The 12,303-nt window shown below is 54.1% G+C and overlaps 1 protein-coding gene across 1 annotated transcript; it reads right to left on the bottom strand.

Moving 5' to 3' along the window:
• Window positions 1–682: 682 nt before the first annotated feature.
• AP2S1 (adaptor related protein complex 2 subunit sigma 1) lies at window positions 683–10,445 on the bottom strand. Its single transcript, XM_080645426.1, has 5 exons — window positions 10,142–10,445; window positions 5,788–5,937; window positions 1,975–2,088; window positions 1,252–1,311; window positions 683–1,054 (listed from the first exon to the last, which is right to left on the bottom strand). Exons 1-5 carry the CDS (start codon window positions 10,142–10,144, stop codon window positions 953–955), a joined length of 429 nt encoding a protein of 142 aa, XP_080501552.1. The 5' UTR covers window positions 10,145–10,445; the 3' UTR covers window positions 683–952.
• Window positions 10,446–12,303: the final 1,858 nt, after the last annotated feature.

Raw genomic sequence — 12,303 nt, 5'->3', positions numbered from 1 at the left:
GCTAATCAATGATTCTCTCTCATCATGGATGTTTGTCTTTCTCTCCCTTCATCTCTCTGAAATCAATAAACACATATTATTAAATAATGCTTTTAAAAAAAACAGCCCTACCCAGTTTGGCTCAGTGGATAGAGCATCGTCCTGTGGACGAAGGGTCCCGGGATCGATTCCGGTCAAGGGCACATACCTCGGTTGCAGGATCCTCCCCGGCCCGGGCCCTGATCAGGGTGCCTGCAGGAGGCAACCAATCGATGTGTTTCTCTCACATTGATGTTTCTGTCTTTCCCTCTCTCTTCCATTCTCTCTGCAAATCAATGGAAAAAAAAACTAGCTCGGAACAAACCTGGCTGGGCCACTGAACAGCTCTGTGACCTCGGGTGAGTCTTTGAACCTTCCTGAGCACGTCTGAAAAGTGAGGGTGCAACCACCTCTCCCTCGTAGCTGAGGAGTGAGTAAGTTAACACGTGTCAACGCCTAGAGCAACGCCTGGGAGGCACTCAGTGCTGTTGTGTTAGCTGTGACTATTAGTATCTGAGTGGCAGGTGCTCCAGTCTCAACCTGTCACCCCATCCAGTCCTGGGCCCTCTGTGGGTGTGAATGTGCCTCTCGGCACAGTGAGTGTTTGCTGACTGACTAACCAGGAGTCCGAGTGCCGTGGCTCCCAGGGCAGACAGACACGAGGCCAGGAGGGGACCACAGGTTTATTGGGGGCTCCACACACGCACTCACGGTGTCACACGACAACAGCACGGTTACTCAATACACACGAGGTGGCCTCCGCCCGCAGCTGGGGCCCAGAGGCAGTGGGGTGCAGTCTCCTCCCTTGCGGCCCAGACCCAGCTGGGTGGCTTCCTCCTGGGCAGCTGAGGGAGGGGCTCCGGGGTGGGCCCCAGGCCTGGAAGGGGAAGCGAGCAGGCAAGTCCATGGGAGGCCGGGGCGGAGGGGCCGCCGCTCACTCCAGGGACTGAAGCATCAGCAGCTGTTTCAGCACCTTCGTCTGGCTGGTCTCGCGGATCTCGCCGGCCAGGAACATCTCGTCCACGACCGTGTAAACCTGAGTGGAGGGAGGGGATGGGAGAGCCGGCGTGAGGGAAGGGGCCCGGATGCTGGTCCCGACCTGGGAGCTGGGGGCTCCGAGGCCTGAGAGCCAGGAAAGGGGCACCAGCAGAGGCGTGGAGGTGGCACAGGGGTTACGGCCCACCCCCGCCCCTGCCTGTGGCCCCCACAGCCGCGACTTCACCAGGAGCCCACCTTGTAAAAATTGAACACCAGGTCCAGCTCACAGACGTTGTGGAAATATTCGTTTAGGACCTGGGAGAGGAAGAGAGACGGTGAGAGACGGGCAGGGAGAGAGATACACAGAGATAGGAACAGAGGTCATCAGACAGATGGCAAAAAAGAGAGACCGAGGGGGAGGGAGACGGGAGGGGGACAGAGAGGGAGAGGAAGAGAAACAAGAACGAAAATCAGATGACAGACAACATGGCAAAAAGACAGACAGACTGAGGGAGAGGGAGAAAGAAATGGGAAGAGTGACGCGTGGGCAGGAGACAGACAGACAGTTGCATAAAGACGACAGTGGGCTGCAGCAGAAACAAGGACCAAAAAAAAAGGGGAAAAGGCCCTAGCTGGTTTGGCTCAGTGGATAGAGCGTTGGCCTATGGGCTGAAGGGTCCCGGGTTTGATTCTCGTCAAGGACAAATGCTCGGGATATAGGCTTGGTCCCCAGTGGGGGGCGTGCAGGAGGCGGCTGATACATGGTTCTGTCTCATCACTGATGTCTCTATCTCTCTCTCCCTTCCTCTCTGAAATCAATAAAAATATGTTACAAAACAAAAGGAAAAAAGGAGAGAAACAAAAACAGTGAGGTGGGTAGAGAGGCGGCTGCGGTCAAGGAGGGTCTGTGCGTGCTGGGACCAGGGGCGGGGCCCGTATCGGAGGCCACGAGGGCCAGCCCGCCCCTCAGGCACACACCTCCACGAAGTTGTGGATGGCCTCCAGGTAGGCCAGGTTGTTGTCGTTGACGTCCACGCAGATGCAGAAGTAGAGGCCGGCGTAGCGTCGGTAAATGATCTTGAAGTTCCGGAACTGCGGGCAGAGAGACGGTCAGTGACAGGTGCCCCAGAACCCAGTGTGCTAGGCAGAGCGGGGCCAGAACATTTCCTCCTTTCTCTCATGCCCCTGAGGCCCTGCTCTGTGCCTGGCCCTGTGCGGGGGCACAGCGATGGCAGATGTGGGCCTGGCCCTCCCCTCCCGGGGCTCACAGTGCAGTGCTGAGAGGTCCATCCTCAGACATCCCCAGAGAGGGCAGGGCTGGGCTGCAGGAGCCTAGAGGGGGCAGCTAACTCAGCCTGGGGGTCCAGAGGGCTTCCTGGAGGAGGGGGCGCCAGACCTGAGATCTGGAGGATGAGCAGGAGTGAATGGCAGGAGTGTTCCACGCAGAGGGAACAGCTTGGACCAAAGCCCAGAGCCCAGCAGGAGCCGGGCAGGTCCCACAGCACCCTCCCCACCTTTCCGTGGCTCCCGATCGCCTCCGGGGAGGCAGCGTCCTTAGCCTGGACGACTCATTCATTCGCCCACAGGCACTGGCTGAGCACTGACACGGGGCAGCTGAGTCACCACTTGTAACCAAGACAATCCCAGCCTTGCTCCTAACTGAACTGTAACAGAAATATGACTCCAGCAGCACATACAACCCAGGCATAAGTGTGCATGGATGGGGACGCAGGCGCTAATTTCATGTGTAAGCAGAGAAATAGACAGGTGCAGACACAGAGATGCGTACGGGGTTGCAAAGCACGAAGCCATCAGCAACAGCTGAAAACCCAGCCCCGGGACTGGCAGGGGTCTGGCGCCACCTGGCAGCAGCTGCGAAGGCCCACATTAGCCCCTGACACTGATTCTTTCCCAGCCCGTCCGTGGTCCGTGTTTGACATCATTACAGTGATGCCTGCAGGTGACCCATGGATAATAAGCATGGACCAGGGCGCACACTCTACTTTTCTTTCTTTCTTTAAAAAATTCTAATTGATTTTTAGAGAGAGAGGAAGGGAGAGGGAGAGAGAAAAATATCCGACGTGAGAAGGAAACACACTCCCTCCCGGGGACTGAGCCTGCCACCCGAGCCCTGACCGGGAGTAAATGGGACCTTTCGGGGCCTGGGAAGACGCCCAGCCAGCTGAGCCCCAGCGGCCAGGGCTACCTTGTTTGAACTGATACAGATTGTGACTTTAGAAAATGGTGGAGGCCCCTGCTCTGGAGAGAGGGCTCCAGTCTCCCAGGGCAGGAAGCTTTGCCTGCACCGCCTGGCAAGCTGGCGGCCTCGGCAGAGCCTGACGCTGAGCAGCACTCGCCTGAGTCTCCCCTTCGGCTCACCCTCCTTGCTCCTTCCTGCGCCCCCGAACCCACTGCCAGGCTTCGCAGAGGGCGGCCCGGACCCGCGGCTTCTGCTACCCACTCGGCTAAGTCTCCTCCTGCAGGCTGAGGGGTCCCCTCTCTGAACTCCTTCGGCCACTGGGGCCCTGTCCCAGCCTGGCCACTCCAGGTGTCAGTCTAGAGACAGGGCGATCTCCCCATTGGGCAGTGAGCCCCAGAGGGAAGGCGGGGGCTGTCACCACGGTGTCCCCAGCACTGCCCTGGACACTGCATAGGTGCTCCAGTAGACAGAATAGTCCCCTCCCCGACCCCTCAGGGATGGCCACTGTGTCCTGCCAACCTGTCCCCCGGAACTCCGACTCTGCTCCCTCCTGGACAGACACCTCACTGCTGATCTGCACCTCAGCCAGCTCTTTCCGAAGCTGGTCCTGTCTTAAAGTGACAGTGCCATGCTACTGCTCCACATCTAACCATTGGTCCTTCCGCTGGCTCTACCTCCCAGTCTTCTCGCCACCCCCACTGCTTCCACACCGGTTCCCCTCACCTGCATCTGTCACCGGGACCCTGGCTGTCGCCTCCTACGGCCTCCCTGCTTCTGCTCTTGCCCCCCTAGAGGGTCCCCAAGTCGGCCCTCGTCCCTCTTCTGCTCAAAACCTTCCATGGCTGCCACCTCCCTCAGAGGAAGGGCCCACATCCTCACCACAGCCCACAGGCCCTGCGCCATCTGCCTGTGTTATCTTTGTCCTCATCTCCTCCCGTCGCCCCCCCCCCCCCCTCCACCTCAGGCAGCTGGCCTTCTTGCTATTCCAAGAATGCCCCAGTATGTTCCCGCCCCAGGGCCTTTGCACTTGGCAGTTCCCTGGGCTTGGAATGTTCCTCTCCCAGATACCATGTCCTTCCAATTCTTCAACTCCTTCAGGCAGGTCTTGGCTCAGGTGTCACCTCTTCAATGAGGGTTTTCTGATTAAGCCATTTAAAGCCACATTCCAGCCCCAGTGCACGCACTCACATCCCCCACGCCCATCCCCCCAGCGGCTTCTTGATGCTCCGGGCCGTCACCACCTGACACTGTATCTTTACCATCAGCTCTGAGGGCAGGGACTCAGTCGTGTCTCTTACGTGTTCGCTGCAGTATCCCCAGCGCCCAGAACAGCGCCTGGCACACAGCAGGCTCTCGATGCCTATTTGTGGAATTCTTCAGGACAACCAGCCTGGTCTCTTGAACAGGCTAACACCATGGGAACTAAAGGTGGAGACTTCTCGAGGAAAAGAGACCAAGCAGACCCAGCAACCAAAGCAATGCCAGATCCCTGACCGGCTTTTAACAACTGAATTGATAATTTGGGGGAAATTTAAATATTCGTTGAGTATCAGAGTAATATTTAAAAAGTATCGCCCTCGCCAGTTTGGCTCAGTGGATAGAGCACCAGCCTGCGGACTGAAGGGTCCTGGGTTCGATTCCAGTCAAGGACATGTGCCTCGGTTGCAGGCTCAGTCCCAGGCCTGGTTGGGATGCCTGCGAGAGGCAACCAATCGATGTGTCTCTCTCACATCCATGTTTCTCCCCCTCTCTCTGTCTCTCCCTTTCCTTTCCACTCGCAATAAAAATCAATGGAAAAATGTCCTCGGGTGAGGATTAACAAACAAGCAAATAAATAAAAAGTATGATGCATTTTATCAGGTCTGATAATACTATTGTGGAAATATAAGGAAAGGCCTTTATTTTCTAAGTCATATCCTGAAATAGCATGATGACTGTAACTTAATTTCTCATGCTACTGTAAGGGATGGTTCGTTATATTAGTCTCACTCGTTTTGTGTGTCTGAACATTTTTTATAGTAAGTTTTTAAAAGGCAACCCAGCCCTAGCTAGTTTGGTTCAGTAGATAGAGTGTCAGCCTGCAGACTGAAGGGTCCCAGGTTCGATTCCAGTCAAGGGCACAAACCCGGGTTGCAGGCTCGATTCCCAGTAGGGGGTGTGCAGGAGGCAGCTGATCAATGATTCTCTCTCATCCTTGATGTTTCTATCTCTCGCTCCCTGTCCTTTCCTCTCTGAAATCAATAAAAAACTATATACAGTATATATATAAAAAAGGCAACCCCCAAAAATTCTTCAGCCCAAAAAAGAAAAAGGTAGAGCAAAAAGGCAAAATATTAATACTGATACTGATTAAATCTGGGTGTGGGTGCATGAACCTTCACTCAACTTCTCCCTCATTGTACTAATCTGTATGTTTGGAAAGTTTCACAATGCAAAGTACCTAAAAAAAGGAAGACAGCAAACTAACAGCATGCTGAGTGAATGCATGTGGGAAGGGAGGAGGGTCTGCGGGTTATTGCAGACAGGAGTTGGGCAGGAGGCTGAAAGGAGGCAGGGTGGCACAGGAGGCATGGGGGGCCGGGGTCTGTCACCTCCACAAAGTTGGTGTGTTTGGCATCTCGGACCGTGACCACGGCGTGCACCTCCTCGATCAACTTCTGCTTCTCATCATCATCAAACTGCATGTACCACTTGGCCAGGCGCGTCTTGCCCGCTCTGTTCTGGATGAGGATGAAGCGGATCTGGGGGCAGCAGGAGAAGGAATTGAGAGAGGCAGGGAGAGGGCCAGGGCTACATACACCCAACAACCCCACCCACCACCACCAGGGCTACAGGGCCACACCTCCCTGCTGCCTGCCTTCCCCAGGGCCCAGGCAGGCCGCTGGCCATGCGCTCCCATCCCAGCTCCCGCCAGCCCCTGTGGAGAGATTTCTCTTCCGCAGAGCAGCCAACTCTGCTGTCAGCTCCAGGGCCCTGAGTCCAGGCAAGGCTCCACCACCTCGTTTGCCTGGCCTTGGACACAGATCCGCCTTCCTGAGCGCCCACTTCCCCACCGGCAAGACAGGTTTCCTTCTCGGGCTATTTTGCAGGTTAAATAAGTTTGTAAAAACAGTTCAGTGAGCCCTGACCGGTTTGGCTCAGTGGATAGAGCGTCAGCCTGCGGACTGAAAGGTCCCAGGTTCGATTCCGGTCAAGGGCATGTACCTTGGTTGCTGGCACATCCCCAGTAGGTGTGCAGGAGGCAGCTGATCAATGTTTCTCTCTCATCGATGTTTCTAACTCTCTATCTCTCTCCCTTCCTCTCTGTAAAAAATCAATAAAATATATATATTAAAAAAAAACAAAAAAAAAAAACAGTTCAGTGGCTGGCACATAGCAGGCACTCAATAAATGTTTGCATTGGCCCTGACCTGTGTGGCTCAGTGGATAGAGCGTCGGCCTGCGGACTGAAAGGTCCCAGGTTTGATTCCAGTCAAGGGCATGTACCTTGGTTGCGGGCACATCCCCAGTAGGGAGTGTGCAGGAGGCAGCTGATCGATGTTTCTCTCTCATCGATGTTTCTAACTCTCTATCCCTCTCCCTTCCTCTCTGTAAAAGATCAATAAAATATATTTTTAAAAAATAATAAAAAAAATAAATGTTTGCATTGCAGACGTCTTTGGTATGGGTCCTGGCAGGGCCAACTTCTTTTTTTCTTGTTACTTACTTTTTTCTTTTACTTACTCGTTTTTAAAAAAATTGAGATATAATTCACATACCATAAAATCCACCAAACATGTATATAGCTCAATGGCTTTTAGTATATTCCGACAACTGTGCAAACATCACCGCTAATTCCAGAAACATTTCCATCAGCCCAGAAAGAAATCCCCCACCCATTAGCAGTCACCCTCCCTCCTCCAGCCCCCAGCAACCATGAATCTTTCTGCCTCCATGGATTTGCCTGTTCTGCACATTTCACAGAAGTGGAATCACACAGTGTGTGACTTGTATCTGGCTTCTTCACACAGCACGATGTTTTCAAAGCTCATCCATGTTGTATGCCCCTCTGTGGATAGACTTCATCTTCTTTATCCACTCAGCAGTGGGTGGACATTTGGGCTGTTTACATTTTTGGGTGATTATGAATCATGCTGCTCTGAACAGTCATGTCTAAGTTTTTATGTGGATGTATGTTTTCATTTCTCTTGGGTAGAAACCTAGGAGTAGAATTGCTGGGTCATAAGGTAACTCTATATCTAACTTTCAGGAACTGCTACGCTATTTCCCAAAGCATCTGCCACTTCTTAAGTGACATAACCGCTTGGTGCCTCAGTTTAATCACCTGGAAAATAGGGCCGCATAAGGGTGTGATGAGGAGTAAACAATATCTGAGAAGTACCCAGAACAGTGCTTGGCTCAGCTTATGCACACTGGGTCAGCTATGAGTGTCATCAGTGATGGCTAGAAATTTTGTATGTAAGATTCTGAAATGCCAGGTCTACTGTCATAGGGCTACTATGAAAACTGAACGAGTTAATACCAGGAGTGCTTAGCAGAGTGCCCGTTACATACTGAGCACTTAATAAAATTAGCTATGATTATGACTGAGGGGCATTTGACCGAGCGGCTAAGAACTCAAACTGGACAGTCTGTATGAATCTCGGCACTGCTCACTCTGTGTCCATGGGCAAGTCACTTCACCGCTCTGGGCCTTAGTTTCCCCTTCTGTATAATGGACATAACGAGAGTCCCTCCCTCATAAGACTGTTGCACAGGTTACTAAACATAAGGGTTGTAGTACAGTGACTAGCACATACTACGTGACACATAAGCATAGTGGAACCTCAGTTCTCAAACTTGATACATTCTGGAAGGCTGTTCAAAAAGCGATATGGCCCTGACTGGTTTGGCTCAGTGGATAGAGCATCAGCCTGTGGACTGAAAGGTCCCAGGTTCGATTCCGGTCAAGGGCATGTACCTTGGTTGCGGGCACATCTCCAGTGGGAGGTGTGCAGGAGGCAGCTGATCGATGTTTCTCTCTCATCAATGTTTCTAACTCTCTATTCCTCTCCCTTCCTCTCTGTAAAAAATCAATATATATTTTTTAAAAAAGCGATATGTTCAAAAACCAAGTCATTTTTCCCATTTAGAAATCATGTAAAATGAATTAACCCATTCCAGACCCCCAAATGATTCCCTATTTTAACCTTTCTCAGTTGCCTGTGATCATTGTTCCATGAGCACTTTCACACCCTTAGCAACATCAGCACCCTGGATGGCCTCCTTACGTTTTAAAATGGTACTAATCGTGGATTTCGCCATGCCAGACTCGGGAGCCAGATCAGACACCTGAACACCTCTATCACACTGCAATTTTTTATTTTTTAAGCTCTATTGCTGTTGTCACACTTTCCTTTGCACTTTGCTACCACTAACCTTCTTAGAACCCAGGGAGACTTAGGTTAACAGTGCGAGGGTCAGTGGTAAACTGACTCATCATGGAGCCTTCTCCCTTCTGTCGCCTGAGAGGCGCCTGACTTATCATACAGGCATCAGTATGAAAGGGGTGTTGGGTCCAGAACCGAAGTGTTGTTTGACAACCGAGACGTTTGAGAACCGAGGTTTGACTGTATTAGTTCTTAGTAGTATTTATCATTCACCATCACCTGACTGAGAAAACTACGGCCCAAGTTCACCCGGATAGGAAGCCTGCCTTTGGGCCCAGTTCTACTTGAGACAGACATGCTTATGCCCATTTTATAGATAAAGAAACCGAAGCTCAGGGAAAAAAAGTCTCACAGCCAGCAGGCAGGGCTGGGCGTCCCATGGCTTTGGTCTGAACTTCCTTACCCTGCCGAGGGGGAGCCCCCACCCTGTCAGAAGAGTCCACTCTTTCCTAAATCTCACTCTCCACACATTCTATCCACTTCCCCCAAGCAATCAAGCTGGCTGGGACAGGCTATTACCATCTCCTTCCAAGAACCCCTTCTGCTGAGCCAGGGAAAACCACTTCCTAGCAGGGCAGGGGGCAGGGGCAGGACGGAAAAGCGCCTGTGTGGGGGTGGACCTATAGAGGCGGAGACATTTGGGGCCTTCAGGAAGGAGAGCTAGAAGCAAACCTACAGAGTTGAGGGAGAGCTGTTCTGACACCCACCACCATTCATCTGTTTTCCCAGCTCCCTGCCCAAAGAATCCTTTCTTAGGATCCAAAAGCCCCATCCCGGGGATCAGGTGCCAAATCCGATACCCAGTCCTTGCTCCAAAAGCCCAATCTCTCACTTCCATGCCTACTCCGACCCCCCAACTCACCTCCCCGTTGGGAAGACATGTCACATTGCACCCCATTTCATTTCTAGTATCCATTCCCTACCTCCAAGCCTTCTTCCCCTCTGCAGCACACTTTCCCGGACTCTAAAGGCCCACTCCCTACAGTGGTCTTCTTCCCGCCTCCACTTCCCAGTCTCCCATCAACAGTATCCCGCCTGTTTCAACACCCCCTTCCGCCTGCAATGCCAGCTTCCTGCCTCCAGAGACCCTTTCTCTTTTATGCCGATGTCTCTCCTTCTCCCACTGCTCCTGCCACACTCCCAGAGGGCCTCCTCTTGGGTCGCCCCCTCCCTGCCTCCAATTCCTTCTTTCTACCCTCGAGACACTGCCTCAGCAATTGCCTCCCTGTTTCAAAACCCCCCAATCATCTCCAATGTCTCCCACTCGTACAGCCCTCTCCCCTTGACACCTTATCTCCAACGACCTGTAGCCTCCAGACCCCCGATGTACCCCCATGCCCAGAATCACCGCTCAGTTCCCCGCTTCCCGGCCTTTGATCGGCCCCAATCCCGAGAGCTCGCGCCCGGCCCAGACCAAGGCACCGCAGAGGGGGGGCTTGTCAGTGCCCGACCCAACCTCCAATCTGCACGTGGGCCCACCCTCCTCCCGTCCCCAACGCGAGCGCGCCCCAGTTACCATGGCGACCCCCGTCCGGACCCCTGCTGCCCCGGTCCCGCGGCGACTGGGCGGCTCCCGCTCTGCAAGGTGTTGGGGGACCCAAGGCTAGAGCGGACTTCCGGCAGAAGAATCCGCTTGCCCTCTAGCGCACAGCCCGCTGGGAATTGTAGTCCCAAGAATGGGTTTGAACGTCAGGGTGGCAAGGTGGGGAAAAGAGACGGTCCTTCTTCCCAACATCCTGAGAAATTGTCCGTTTTCCTCTGTCCGGTTCAGGCTCCACATCCATGCTCGGAGTTGTGGGTGCGTGTCTCTTCTGAGGACTACAATTACCGAAACCCTCGGCGGCGAGCAAGGTGAGCGTTGCATTCTGGGAATAGTAGTTCTGATGGCCCCTCCTCCAAGGCGAGTGGGCATGCTGGGAATAGTAGTTTTAAATAAGAAACTGCGTGTGGGATGCTCGAAATGTAACTGTCTTTCCTTGATCACCCGGGGCTTTGTTTAGAACACGTTGAGTGTTTCCCTATGGGAGACGGAGAGTAGTATAAAAGCGTGAACTGTGTGCAAATTCTGCCGTTGCACTTCCTAGCTATGAGACTTTGGGCCAACAGCTTCACCTCTTAATTATTTTCTGTAAAATAGGAGCGATCAAGGGGTCACCTCGGTAGGATTGTTTTAAAGCTTTGATAACTTCCAAAGTACCTAGCACAGTGCTTGACACATAGTAAGTGCTCAATAAATATTAACTAACATCCTGAATATTCATCGTTAACACCAGGTAACAGAGATCTTCTTACTTATATCCAGAGGTACACTGTCTTCTTTAAGCTGCGCAAATTGGCCAAGTGCTTTCCCTCCTCATGCCTTTTGGAAGGCCTTCCTCCCTTCCTTTTAAGGCTGGCTTCTTTTCTTTTCTAAAATACTAGTGGCCCGGTGCACAAAATTCATGCACATTAAAAGGCGATTAATTAGAGGAAATAATTTAATATTGCTATTTGCCCTTTCTCTATAATAGAAGTGTCAGAGATGAAAGAAAATTAGTAAAATGTACATGAAAACCTTCCTCCTGTCAGAGTCTGGGGTGCACCACGGGACCCAGAGTCAAGTCCCCGCCCACCCACATGCGCCTCAAAACTGCATGAGACCCAGACCCGGCTAGACCCCGCTCCCATTGGGCTAGATCCAGACCTGGCCAGTTGCACCCATGTGAAGCCCTGCCGGGCAGGGGACGTAGCCTCAGGTCCCCTGGCCCGGCGCCAGGACGGGGGGCATGGCCTGAGGTCCCCCAGCCCAGACTGGGGCGGGGGGTGTGCCTTAAGGTTCCCCGTCAAGCCCCGCCAGGTGGGGGACATGGCCTGAGGTCCCCCGTCAAGCCCCGCCAGGTGGGGGTGTGCAGCCTCAGGTCCCCCATCAAGTCCCACTGGCAGGGGGGTGCAGCCTCAGGTCCCCCGTCAAGCCCTGCTGGGCAGGGGGTGCAGCCTGAGTTCCCCCAACCCACACCTTGAGGTCCCCTGTCAATCCCTGCTGGGTGGGGAGCATGGCCTGAGATCCCCTGCCAAGCCCTGCCAGGCAGGGAGGTGCAGCCTGAGGTCCCCCAGCCTGGTGCCGGGTCAGGGGGCGAGGCCTGAGGTCCCCTGTCAAGCCCCGCTGGGTGGGGGGTGCAGTCTGTGAGGTCCCCTGTCAAACCCAGCAAGGCAGGGGGGTGCAGCCTCAGGTCCCCTGGCCTGGTGCTGGGGTGGGGGCGCGGCCTGAGTTCCCCTGACCCAGCACTGGAGGTGCACCTTGAGGTCCTCTGTCAAGCCCTGCTGGGTGGGGAGCATGACCTGAGGTCCCCTGTCAAGCCCAACGAGGCAGGGGGGCACAGGCTCAGGTCCCCTGGCCCAATGCTGGGGCAGGGGGCGTGGCCTGAGGTCCCCCGTCAAGCCCCGCTGGGCAGGGGGTGGGGTCTGAGGTCCCCCAGCCTGGTGCCAGGGTGGGGGGCGCGGCCTGAAGTCCCCTGTCAATTCCCACCTGGTGGGGGTCGCGGCCTGAGGTCCCCCAGCCTGGCGCTGGGGTAGGGGGTGCACCTTGAGGTCCCCCGTCAAGCCCCGCCGGGCGGGGAGCATGGCCTCAGGTCCCCCAGCCTGCTGCCAGGACAGGGGGTGTGGCCTGAGGTCCCCTGTCAAGCCCTTAGGGGGCAGGGG

Source organism: Plecotus auritus (assembly GCF_963455305.1).
Source record: "Plecotus auritus genome assembly, chromosome: 10".
Classification (NCBI taxonomy): domain Eukaryota; kingdom Metazoa; phylum Chordata; class Mammalia; order Chiroptera; family Vespertilionidae; genus Plecotus; species Plecotus auritus.
Note: the sequence above shows the minus strand (reverse complement) of the source record. Positions and strands in the feature narration are given on the sequence as shown.